Source organism: Enoplosus armatus, chromosome 14 (genome assembly GCF_043641665.1).
Source record: "Enoplosus armatus isolate fEnoArm2 chromosome 14, fEnoArm2.hap1, whole genome shotgun sequence".
NCBI classification, from domain to species: domain Eukaryota; kingdom Metazoa; phylum Chordata; class Actinopteri; order Centrarchiformes; family Enoplosidae; genus Enoplosus; species Enoplosus armatus.
This window is the reverse complement of record NC_092193.1, coordinates 19,206,061-19,218,969: the sequence shown is the minus strand read 5'-3', so window position 1 is coordinate 19,218,969 and position 12,909 is coordinate 19,206,061. Positions and strand designations below refer to the sequence as shown.

The 12,909-nt window shown below is 42.4% G+C and overlaps 2 protein-coding genes across 2 annotated transcripts; one reads left to right on the top strand and one right to left on the bottom strand.

Annotated features, from left to right (window-relative positions):
• Positions 1–1,390: 1,390 nt before the first annotated feature.
• LOC139296453 (proteinase-activated receptor 2-like) lies at positions 1,391–2,758 on the bottom strand. Its single transcript, XM_070918853.1, has 2 exons — positions 2,751–2,758; positions 1,391–2,408 (listed from the first exon to the last, which is right to left on the bottom strand). The coding sequence occupies exons 1-2, from the start codon at positions 2,756–2,758 to the stop codon at positions 1,391–1,393; spliced, it is 1,026 nt and encodes a 341-aa protein (XP_070774954.1).
• Positions 2,759–6,608: 3,850 nt separating this feature from the next.
• On the top strand, positions 6,609–11,576 carry trim110 (tripartite motif containing 110). Its single transcript, XM_070919673.1, has 7 exons — positions 6,609–7,103; positions 7,178–7,273; positions 7,459–7,692; positions 8,763–8,785; positions 9,013–9,158; positions 9,509–9,780; positions 11,307–11,576. The coding sequence occupies exons 1-7, from the start codon at positions 6,615–6,617 to the stop codon at positions 11,574–11,576; spliced, it is 1,530 nt and encodes a 509-aa protein (XP_070775774.1). The 5' UTR covers positions 6,609–6,614.
• The last annotated feature ends 1,333 nt before the right edge of the window (positions 11,577–12,909 follow it).

The window sequence follows — 12,909 nt, the reverse complement described above, 5'->3', positions numbered from 1 at the left end:
ATGATGGTGCTGTGGCTGGACAGGGAGCCTGGTTAGTGCTTGCTTGGGCAATTTTTATTACCATTATATTGATTGGATGTATTGTTTTATGAACTTCCTCTCCATCTCACACACTGTAGCAGACAGGTGCTGCTTTATGTCCTACATCAGTGAAGCCACTAGGTGTCTCTCAAAGACAGGAGTCAGAGGCACGCAATTAGCAGGAGTACCTTATATTTAAATGCTGCTAAGTTCCACTGGATCATTTTAGTAATAGCATAAACAGTGAAGATAATATCCATACTATATATATATGTTTTACATCAATCAATGTACTACAGATTTTAAGAATACAGTAAAAACAGGTAATAAGCAAAGACATTTATATTCTTATTCACAAATAATGTCTCTCTATAAAGACTTAAATGCTGAGAGTCGTGTTGGTCAGACAGTGTCTGTGTGTGTGTGTGTGTGTGTGTGTGTGTGTGTGTCATGGATCTGTCTTACAAAGCAGAATGTTTAAATGCACCAAATAAAACCTGAAACTACTCTTTCTGAAGTTCATATTCCAGGTTTCCAGTTTTAAACTTGTAATGGAGAACTTACAAGCAAACAGTTGCCTATTTACACATCCAGCAGATGTGGAGTAACATTTTCATTCATTGGGTGATTTGTTTAAGGCCACCTGACAAAGTCCAATGTTCACTTTCCTTTTTGTTCTGTTGGGCCCTCCACCAACAGAGAAAATATGTGGCTCTTTAGCTGCTAAATGCTCCAATACACTCACCAGCTAGTTGCTAACTTTGTCTTCCTGTCGTTTGGTGCAGGGCAGGTTGCATTCAGCTGATTTTTTAGAGCGGTGACAGGGAACCGAAACAGTAATGTTGCGGGCAGTAAAACCAAAACAAGGAGCTGAAAGATGCTAAACATGCCGTAGATTTGAGGGAAACTGCAGAATCGGGACATAATTCTTTGTTGGTTCGTCACTATAAGCAAGAACTTTTACATTATACATAGTCAGATGATGCATTGTTCATAGAACGTATTGATAGGTGAAGCTTTAATTTAACATGCCTTTACTTCACCTGTTTCACCTGTGTGTAGGCCTAATAGTCATTATTCCATGCACTTAGTAGTCTGCTCTTTTACATTGCTGAGGGGTTTGGTGCCCCTAAGAAGCATTATTATAATGGCTTGGGTTTTCTTCGTGATATTTTCCAGCTGACTCAATTTTTCTTACTTTATGAGATAGGCCCTGATCTAAGAATTGACACCTCTGGTTTGTGAAGTGTGAAGCAGTTAGGCGTATCATGCGAGAAACAGTTGATTCAGTCCAAGCCACAGTACAAAGAGTGTGATGAAAAACTCCCTCCAGATGCAGTTTCCTTTTTAAAACTACTTCTTCAATTCATTATAAAGCCATCTCTGTCTGGGAAGTGTCTTTTAGCCTGTCCTGAACCTCTTTGAGCTTCATCAGAGGTGCTCTGCAGCAGGGAAATGCTTCCACTGTGTCCCTTATATCCCTCCTAATGTAAATATAGATTAAAGAGTCTATCAAAGGGCTCAGATAGACCAGAGCACTGGTCAAAACACCAGACAAATCCCTGACAGAGTCCTCTGCGTCTGAGGCATTGTCCCCTTTGAGAGAGTAGCAGAGGTTCCTGAAACTGAACGGGAAGAACAAAACTATGTACGTCCCCAACACCAGACTCAGAACCCCTAAAACTCTCCTCCTGTTCTTCATATCATGTCTCATGGCCATACTCTTGGAGAGCGCCTTCCACGTGGCTGTGAAGAGACCCAGAAGAAATGGGGCAGGGAGGAGGCAAATGATGGAGAATAGAAACAAGGAGAAGCTGGTGTTGATCAGGAAGACATAATCCAAAGTGCAGTAGGCCAGTGAAAGGGTCCACATGCAAACTGAGATCAGGATGGATAAGTTTGTACTGTTCTTTGTGTGGTACCACACTGGGCGGGCCACCATTAAATACCTCTCTGCAGAAATCAGCAGCATGAAACCCAAACTGGAGGTCAGGCCCAAGCGGACAAACAGGCGTGCAATGCAGCGGGCCCTGACGAAGGGGTAGAAGGTGGCATCGAAATACCTACTCACGATGAAAACAACTGTGATCCCGATCTGAATGAGATCCGACAGGAGCAGGTTTATGGCGTAGATCGGAGCTACTCTGTCCATCTTGAGTAGACACAAGAGAGCGTAGCAGGCCAGGCAGACTTCAGGGAGTCCTACAAAGAATATCACCCAGTCCACCACAATACCGATGGTGTTTGTGTAATAGACGGGGTCTTTACCACAGAGAAGTGAAGCATTTTCATGTATCCCAGTCATCTTGATGTTGTTGGACGTCGGTAGAGTTTCCTCCTCGATGCTTTCAGCTCGGCAGTTCTTCACAGCGAAGTTGAATTTTTTGCTGTTTCTTAATTATAGTGTCCACTCATGGTGAAAGAGCTTGACTGGCTTCAGCAGCGAGCCTGATAAGGTTGCGCTTATCAGATATTATAGTGTCACTTCCTGTGAACAATCTGACACAAAAACAAACACATAAACTAATGACTCACACATGACCATTAAATTAACCCTTGGAAAGGGCTAAATGAAAACACTGAGAACATTTTATAGACAGAAATGTGCTTCCACGTTGAATATTGGTATCTTTTATGTTTTGTTTAAGTGATACAACACCAGTTATACTCTGATATTACATATTTAGGAACTACCCAGAAGGCTGAGTTTCTTTAATTGAATTACTTACCTTTGCATCTTTGTGTCACTGCATTATTCCTGCCTCTGTCTCCTGTTGGAGCACTGAAGTCATTCGCTGTCATTCAGAGGAGCAGTCAGAGGTTTTTAGTAACCTTTGATCCGCCCATTTCACAGGAGAGGAATTATGCAAACCAGGAGTATTTGTCTCGGAGAAAATTACAATATGAATATATTGGGGGGAAGTCAGGTCTCTATTTTGTTATGCGTTAAACAAACACAGAGGAGACATGACACCTGTGCCACTGTGATAATATACAAAACAAGGCGAAATAGGCGAGCAGGTGATGCAGAAAGACAGAGCAGCAGGTTGAATAGTAACCACATCGATTCATATTTCAACTGAAAAATACAAAAGAAAACATTTTATTTTTCATTTTATTTCATGCCATTAATTAAGGGTTAAACCTACACACAGACGGTACATACAGTATACACATTAACAATGAATGTAACATGCTTCCACCCACAAGCAATATACATTTAAAACTTTGGCCACAAGTCACAATTTCTGGTCATTTTCAAAATGTAGCTGAGAAAGTCGGCAAACTGACTCATTCATATCAGTTAGTCATGTCTAACACCAGCTAACAAGGTGGTGGTAAATTTCCAGTCCCCTAAATCTCCAAGAGGTGGTTAGCTTAGCATAAAGACTAGAAGCAGTGTTACACGTTGTATCTCCTTTGTTTAATCTGTACCAAAAATCATATTTAATGGACAGACGCAAGAGTGGTCTCGATCTTCTAATCTATAAATACCTCAGGGGGTTTGTGTAATAGACAGGGTCTTCACCACAGAGAAGTGAAGCATTTTCATGTATCCCAGTCATTTTGCTGTTGTTGGACGTCGGTAGAGTCTAACTCTCCACAGGAAAGCTAATAAGCATATTTCCCAATGTGTCAAACTTTAAACTGAAGAAGATCAGCGGTCTTCCTTTGTTGCCCTTATTTGTCCGAAAAAAAGCTTTTGCACTGTGGAGATTCACAAATTCAGATGCGATAAAACGTGCAATACTTTCATTACACCAAAGATAAATGATACATTTTACAGTTTATGTACAGTATGAATAGATTAAGAATCTACACCCAGTTGCTCAGCTGGAAGTTTATAAGGCACACCTAGTGGCGTCATAGTCTAAATTGAATCTAAAGTATTCAATGCTGCAATAGATGTGCTACAAAATACTGTACGTCTTTTTATTCTCTGACTGCTGATACTGCTGATTGCTCCACGATGACTCAAGACCAGAATGATATCCAGATGTGTCTTCTCTCCCATAAACACATTTAACATGTGGTCTTTAGAGCCTTTGATTTACAGTTGGTCTCATTGGTCCTCGATAAGTCGTTTTGTAGTATAAAAGTATAAAAACCGGATTCACATCTGTTTCGTATGAATTTTTCCACACTTCCACACAGTAAGTAAAGTATGGAAGTATAAGTGAACAACGTAAGGTGTATAATGAAGCTTGTTTTAAGAAGTCCTTTATTTCATACAGTATTGCAATAGACTGACAGTTTTGCTTTGCTGTACTATTAATGTGAGGTTTCCATCTGATTTTTTCATCATAGCCAAACTATGATTAATCACAGAGGAATAGCTATGTGATTTCCACAGACCACAGGCCAAACGGGCTGAATTGCATTCCAAACTGCAGTGGTAATTTATTGTTACCACAGATGCACCCAGTTGCCAGTTTATTAGGTACACCTAGCTACAACCAATGCAGTCTAACAGAACAGCCGCACAATGAATCCTGCCCTCGTGATGGGTATAATGTGCACTGTTTTAGAGAGGTGTTGATCAAACTTTACGGCTACTTTGGTCTATTCTGACTGGTATAAATGAGGTGGACAAAATATTAGTCAGACATATTATAGACTCAAAAAGTGTCATACAGTTGAATCAACAGCTCTCAGTTTCAGTTTCAACAAAAACAGAACATCATAATTTATTGCAGGACTGTTGCATTAGACTGCATTAGTTTTAGCTGTGTGTACATACAACTGAAAACTTTATTCTCAATAGATTCATACATGCAGTTTGTCACATCCCTTGAATGACACTGTTGCAGTTAAGTTAACTCGCCACTTTCTTCTTCAGTACTTTCACTTTGCATTTCTCTAGGGAAAAACAACAGGGCAGACGTTACCTTGACAAAAATTAAAATATGTGTTCCAACCTTGCTTGTTTTTTTTGTCACCATTTTCAACCTTTTTCCGACCGCTTACACTGAAGATTGTTAAGCTTCTGTTTTTCAATTGGAAAAAAGGTACGAGGCACAAGTGTCAAATGGCCCTCTCAGGTAGACCGATCTTAAAACATGCACCTGTGAAACTGTACACCTGTGTCTAAGTGCAAATGATACATGTACAGTGTATACTCTAAAACAATTCAGTCTCTCTACATGCAGTGAATACCCTGAGCTTCTGTGTTTGCTGTACACCTTGCTGCTTTCTATATCTGTTGCCTTTGTTTGTTTTAAGGAATCAGCCTGAGCTTGTTTTTGTGATTTTTAAGGGCTTTGAAAAAAATACTGGTCCCTCTTTTGAACTAGTAAATTTGATGGCATTTGGGCAGCATAGATGCTAATGGAAGCTTCACCACGTTTAGTTTTGACTCTGGGAACAGCCAGTAATCCAGAACCAGCTGACCTGAGAGGTCTGCAAGGCTTGTACTGGATCAGGAGATCTGATAAGGATCTTGGACCTAAACCGTTCAGTGATTCATGGACAAGCAATAGAATCGTCAAGTTGATTAGAGATAAAAGCACGTACAAGTTACTCTAGATCATGTTAAATATTTCAAAGTTATCTAATAAGTTTCCCCATGCCCCCCCCCCCCCCCCCCCCATCTCAGGGTCATGTGACCTCTCTGAGTCCAGTGCCATGGTTGAAGCAGACAGTGAGGAGGGGGGGTGTGTGTGTGTAAATCTGATGGGATTAGCCTCCACAGTCAACATACTAACCGCACATAACACACGCGCTCACCGATGGCCACAGTCTGCAAACGCCAGGACACCAACAGGTGAGAACTCTTGAACACTTTTGCTCCATACATTTATTTAAAAGTTTTCATTAAATTGAGTTGAGATGAGCGTATATACTAAACATGTAAAAACTGAGCACATGCAGAGTAAATCAGGCCAACAAGCTGCCAAGGATGATCTCCTGATCCCCTGTGCTTGGGTTAATGCTCACAGGGTCAGTGTTACAACCCTTTACCCTGATAACCAAGTCGGATTTTTCTTTACATATTCATCATTTACTCAGTAAATGAAATGGTTACATTCCACCAAATAGTCTCATTAAACACTAGTTTAGTTCAGTTTATGCGTTAAAGAGGTCTTGATTCAACTTCATGGTAATTGTTTTGGCCTTTGTTTGTGGTGCTGGTGTCACCTTACTTTAGGTTATGAGGTGTTTCGTTTATTTTTGTCCACCCTCAGTCCATTTTCCCAGTAGTAGTGGTTACATTGTTAAGTATTCTATTCATAGAGCACGGTAGGCAAACGCCCAGTAGACAGGATTACTGGTGCACAGTTGGAGTGAAACAAAGACTTCCTCTGCTCAATACTAGCTGTGTCTTATTACACGTCGCGGCATTAGCACTTCTTACATGTAACAGCAGCAACTTGTGCAAATCTTGCCATTCATTTGGTGTTGCACAGGCCCACAACATAATGTCTGGTTACATTTTCTCAGCACGTTCAATCACTGACTGCAATCCAAAGCATCTGTGGATGTTGTTAGGAGGTTTTCTATGTAGTTTAAACAATGTGTTTTTGATTTCTCTCTTGTGTATGAATCCGCTGTTTAGTTAGTAGCCTTCATCAGGAACCCTTCTGCTGTTCACTATGGCGTCCCTGGAGGAAGAGCTGACCTGCTCTGTGTGCCGAGACGTCTTCAGCCAAGCCCACCCCCTTCCCTGCGGTCACAGCTTCTGCCCCGCCTGCATCCGCGAGGCCTGGGGCGGCCAGAGGGAGGGCAAAAGTCGCTTTACCTGCCCCCAGTGTCAGGAGGAGCATGGGGAAGTGCTGTGTGACTGCTGCCCTCCCGGGGCAGCGGAAGGACAGCCACCGCTTGCTGTAAAGACCTGCCTGAGGTGTGAGGTGTCACTGTGTGCCGAACACCTCCAGCCCCATCTGGAGAGGCCGGCGTTTAGCACCCACCTGTTGGTGGATCCGCTGGGGGACCTCTCCCAGCGAAGATGCTCGACACACACAGAGATATTGCGCTACTACTGTGCCGATGAGAGGGTGTACGTGTGTGGTGACTGTCTGCTGGACGGGGGCCACGCTCTGCACAAAGTGAAGGCGCTGAGACAGGTGGAAGAGGATCTGAAGGTCAGCTGGAAGACTATAAAGTATGTGTTTTCGTGCGTGAGTGTGTGGTTGCTCATATGTTTATGACTCCACAGGTCATTCTCCAGACCCTGTTCATAAAAGCAGAGGAGAAGCTGAAAGTTGGAGAGCGAATCCTCAAAGAGCATGAGAGTCTTGATTCCACCATGGCGGTGAGTAAAACTATTTAAACTGCAGGGGAAATGCGACAAGTTGTGACTTAGAGGGGGTCACAAATCTAGATCCTTTCCATGTGTAACCCTCAGACCGGCCTGATGATTTTTTGGATCAGACGGTTTGATTATGTCTCAATCACTGATCTGGCACCAACCAACCAATCTGTCATGATGGGTTGCAGGACTCTGTGAAGCAGGATGACACCCAGGTGGAGCGGCTGGGCTCAGACCTGCAGGTCCAGGTGCAGAAGCTGGTGGTCGCGATGAGGGACATAACCAAGAAGGAGAGACAGCAGGTCATAGAGCATATGCATGAGGACTGCTCCAAGGTGAGAGACGACATGAGCCAGACACTGAGCATCCAGCACTACCTGTCCTCGCTGCTGGCAGAGACGGACCCCTTCCTGCTCATCTGGGTAAGACATGGTGCTGAGCCGACACTCTGCTGCACATTGCCAGATTTGTTGAGAGCTAGGTCATAGAAATGCATGCAATTCTGGTCATGATTGGAATTACATTATTGTGTAAGTAGAGTAACCGCTATGAATAATGAAGACACAGTGCTTTCCGTTGTGGAAATGAACCATTGACACAGTTAAGTTGCTGATGTACTAAGCAGAATATCTCAACCCAGCTGAGTCAGTCCACCTTCAGCTAACCATTTTTAGCTATGCCAACTCAGGAGGAATTGTAATTACTTTGGTGATCCTTTTGAACTTTTCCTCTTACACCATCATCCGGTCAAACCTTCAATTTGTCCAATTATTTGGTTTATGATCAAAAGTGACAATCCCATCAGCCTCATATGTACTCTGCGTTTTGTGCTAATTAACAAATATTAACATGCTAACACAATAAACTGAACATGGTACAACATCATACCTGCTAAACACCAGTATGTTAATGTTGTTATTGTGAGCAGAATTTAGCTCAAAGCGCTGCTGTGCTAAAGTACAGAGCTGCTAGCCCTGTTGTTCTATGTGGCATATTTCACCTCATCTGGCAGAAACTGAACGGAACTGAACTCAGCTTATCTGTTTCATCTGGACTGTATGGGTGTGGTTTGATCAGATTTGATTGGCAGTGGCAAACAACCATGAGCAAACAACTCATGGTCATCTGATCCTGATTCAGATGTTGCTAAATCCTGCTCAGCGCACTATGTGATGTCGCCATTTTCCGAACAGTCCAAACCAGTGAGTAGATAACAGACACATAACAGCACAGACTAATCTCTGATGAGAAGAAACCATAACTACTGTAACTTTGGCAGAAAGTGTAGTGTTCATGTAGGACTCTATCACCAGTGGTAAGACGCTGATGGAGAGAAAATATCTTTAGGGCCTTTAAACTGTCTGTTGTTATAGGACATTGTTTACTTTCTTATCCAGCTGGGCAGATTCACAGGGACATTTGTGAGTCTTTCTGTAAATGAATCGTTTTATATCACGTTTTTCTCAGCTGCCCTCAACTCTTCTTTCCTCAGGCCTTTCAATCAGATGACACAAAGTAAGTCCAGAAACTAGTCAATGACACTGTGTGACGTTAGGTCCTTAGGTAGACCGTAGGCCATGTCCCTAGATATGTTGATGTTTGTAGGTAAGCAGTCTTTATATGTATGTGGGAGGTGACAGATTCATGCAGTTATATCATTACGCCGGCCTTTAATCTACATGTGCTTACTCCTTAAAACGAGGTCCTCCTGCTGCAGTATGTGTTGTGCCCTTGTCTTCTAGGTTACTAGCCGACCTGAACAGCCCAATTTTCACCCCTGATGCCATCAGTCTAGACAGGAAACACATCTTGGAGGACATAGAGAGCAAGTACAGAGAATTCATCACCGCCACCCTCCGCTGCCTCAGTGGACTCAAGAGGGAGCTCTGTGAGTGGCAGATGGGTGACACACGGCCGCCCCATTCATGTAACTTTCTATAAGGAATGGTTTGACATTTTGTGGGAATATACACGTATTCGCTTTTGGAACCACTCCAATATCTATCTGTTAAATGCAAAGCTACAGCCAGCAGAGGGTTAGCTTAGCTTAGCATAAAAACTGGAAACGGGGAAACAGATAGCCTGGCTCTGTCCAAAGTTTCACATGTAACCCTCCGTAAAACCACAACTTTTTACACTTTGTTTTTGTATGAATTAAGCAATGTCAATGAAGTACTGTAACTCAAGCAACTAGATATATTTTAATTTACGTTTTGGTTTTATTTCCCCCTGATACAGTAACCAGTCCCTTGACTCTGGACACTAACACGGCCCATCCTCTGTTGAGCATCTCTGATGACCTTCGTTCAGTGGCGCGGGTTAAAAGCCGCTTGCCCTGTGCTGCTCACCCAGAACGTTTCGACCACTGGCCGCAGGTCCTCGCCGTCCAGACCCTCTCCTCTGGGACTCACTACTGGGAGCTGGAGGCCGAGGGATTCTGGGATATCGGCGTCTGTTATAGGAGTATTGGACGGAAGGGGAAAGAGAGCAACGCCTTTGGGAACAACAAGGTATATATGGCACCTACAGTAGTTGGTTTGGCTAATAGCACTTAATCATTTAAAGGTGATATATGTCACATTTTTAGCGTTCATTTGTTGTTTTTGTAAACAAATGAAATGAGTGGGAGCCTCTGTTTTATGCCAGTGGTATTTTTAGTGCTAGTGTTTTGACCAATTTTCCTACGAACCTTTCCCTGGCATCACTCTGGGTTTGTTTTGTCTGGCTTCAGTGAAAATGAAAAGGCTGTTTTGACTGATTTATCAATTGAACTCTTCCTCATTCAGTCATCTGTCATTGGAGAATCTCTGTCTCTATTCATTTGCGCTCAACAACAGAAAGCTCTTCCTGTGTTGTACTGTAAAACCATCTTCCTTCTGTGCCCTGAAGCAAATTCTAATGGGTGACACACAATGTACGGTGCAGCACCATTGCTTGTGGAGACTGCCAACCCAATCAGCAATTCCTCAGTTATACTAATGTTTCAAAATTGACATTGCTAGATAGCTAGGTTTCCTCTACTAGCTAGGCTTCCATCCAAATGCAGCGCAGGGAATCTCTAGAAGATTTGTACATGACAATGTGAATTAATACGCGTTTCCATCCGCTACCATTATGCAAATCTTGCAAACCTGGAGTTGGTTTGTCGAGATAAACAGCTGGTGGTGTTGATTCCAGTCCATTAAACCATTGCAGAAGAAGAGGGTGCAACGCAGCAAGATGACGTAGTTAAGAGAGCACCAGTCAAACCATGTAGAAAACATGACAAAAATATTATTATGTATTAATTTGAGGAATGTTACGCTGGAGAAGCTTCAGTCGACGTGTAAGTCTCATGCTTCATGTATGTCGGGATTTAGTCAAACAGAGAAAAGCAGCAAATTTTCAAGAACTATTGATTTTTTGTCATTTTTGCTTAAAAAATAACTTCAAGTTCCCCTCCACGCAAAAATATGTTTTTCTTCTTGTTGGATGTTTTAAGTTCACTGGGCAGAGTGGTGTGCAGAGTTTGACACTAGAAGGCTGTTTTCACTTTCATCTCCTGAAGGTGGAAAGTTTCTCCGTGCTCATTGAAAATCTGATTTTAAGGGGCGGGCCCTACAAATGTTATTTGTGACATCACAAATAGTTTGGAAGCCAATCCTGGTCTACTTTGTGACTTACACAAGTGGGATGTAGAAACTTGAGGCCACCAGTGCACATCCACTGAGAATGGACTTTACAGTGAAGAAGGAGACGTCTTGTGTCCAGCAGGAAAACTCTAGAAATGAACAAAATCAGCACATTCATAGATTCTGGAATTTTAATGAGCTAGATTTTAATGTGGACATTAAACCTTTTTTTTGCTGAAAAAACTTATCAGACACACATTACTGTTCTTAGCAGACCATTTGTATATATGTTTTAATTCATGTCTGGAAGGGGTTCTTTAAACAACTAACTGTTGCCAATTCATTTTCTGCCAATCAACTAATCAATGAATCAACTATTTGTCCCAGCTTTAGTTTCAACCAGAATGCCTTTGTTAAATGTCCAGGTATCGTGGAGCTTGACGCAGCAGCACGACAGGAAGTTGGCTGCCTGGCACAACCGCCGGAAGACCCGCCTCACGTACCAAATGACTGGCAGCCGAGTTGCCGTCGCCGTGGACTACGGCGCAGGCACCATCACCTTCTCCGAGGTGGGACCATCGAACAACCTGATCCACCTCCACACTTTCTCTGCCACGTTCACTCAGCCGGTGTGCTTGGGCTTTGGACTCTACAAAGCTGAGCTCAACAGTCGCATCACTATCGTCAAAGTCTGAGGTGGAGACAAAGGGAAGGGAGGACAGAGAAAATAACCCAGACAAACACTTCTGCCACGCTCTCTGATGTCTCTCTCCCATCAGATCTCAGGCTGAGCTCATCTTCTTTCTCATTAAAGAGACCAAAACCATATCTCCGGAAACTGTGAGCAGATGATATTGACATGGAAATTATTTCCAACAGAGAAAAGTCAGCATGGGTGGATCCTAGTGGGACAGCAAATAAAGAGGCTCCTTTGAAAAAGGACAGACATAGGTTTTCGGAACAAAATTGCAAGATTGTTGTGCTTTTCATTCCAAGGTGATTGAAAATACAGATGACTGGTGATTTAAAGATTTGATCGAGTAAAAGAAGGTTGTAAAATGTTGGTAACTTTTGATGACAGAAGTCATTTTGTCAGATGAAGCTGGACACATCCCATCTCTGATGGACTACCTCAGCAAAACTGAAAGCTACATTTTTTTGAATACCAAATTATGTCTATGTGTGTGTAGTCATCAGGTGCATCTTCTTCCGGCTGGTTTATTTGTTCATATGCTCAAAAACACTCAAATAACACCTTCACAGAGAAGCTGACATATATATCCTGTTAATCCAGTCTGATATCTGCTTTAGCGTCTTATAAAAGAAGCTACCTAGCTAAATGAAGCATTCGGGGGGGGGGTGAAAGTGCACAAGCAACAAAAGAAGGAGCATTTGATCATTTTTAACTCAGCTGGAAGTCACACCAGAAGGAATCACTGATTTGATTGGATATTAAAGGGAAAAAAAAAGAAGAAAAACAACTGCCACTCATTCGCTAGCTTTTCTCTTTGAAGCAGCTCTGACGCCCAATTATCTTTTCATTTTCTTTATTTCACTGTAAAGGTGAGTGGGCGGATGTAACATAGAGGGTGAGAAAGAAGCAGACGGAAAGGGGGGTGGCTGAGAGAGAGAGAGAGAGAGAGAGAGAGAGAGAGATCAGAACATACTCTGGCTTGGTTACGATCAGACTGACTGTGAGATAATGTGAGCAGGTGAGCAGGAGAACAGGGATTGTTGACCATCTTTCGATACTCCAGCCGGGAACTGTTTTCACCTGATATGGAATACAAGATTGTTCAGACGCAAACAGGTGATCATCTTCTTTTTTTTTTTTATTCACTGAAAATACTAGGATTTTATTACACAGCTAAAATAGTCTCTAAAAATAGCATTTGTTTTAAGGTGAATTGTTGATCATTTTGCAATAATGTGAATCCCTTCTCCGGCCAAAAAGCAGCCGTATTTGTGAGTGATGAAAGAAGTTTCATTAAAGCTAAGAAAGAGATGTTTTCACACATGCTGTTAAAG

Excerpts from the sequence above, each read along its gene's own strand:
- trim110 (XM_070919673.1), top strand. The coding sequence starts at position 6,615 with ATGGCGTCCCTGGAGGAAGAGCTGACCTGCTCTGTGTGCCGAGACGTC. Across the intron at positions 7,274-7,458 it reads GTCTTGATTCCACCATGGCG|GACTCTGTGAAGCAGGATGA; the intron begins GTGAGTAAAACT and ends GATGGGTTGCAG. Across the intron at positions 8,786-9,012 it reads TTTCAATCAGATGACACAAA|GTTACTAGCCGACCTGAACA; the intron begins GTAAGTCCAGAA and ends CTTGTCTTCTAG.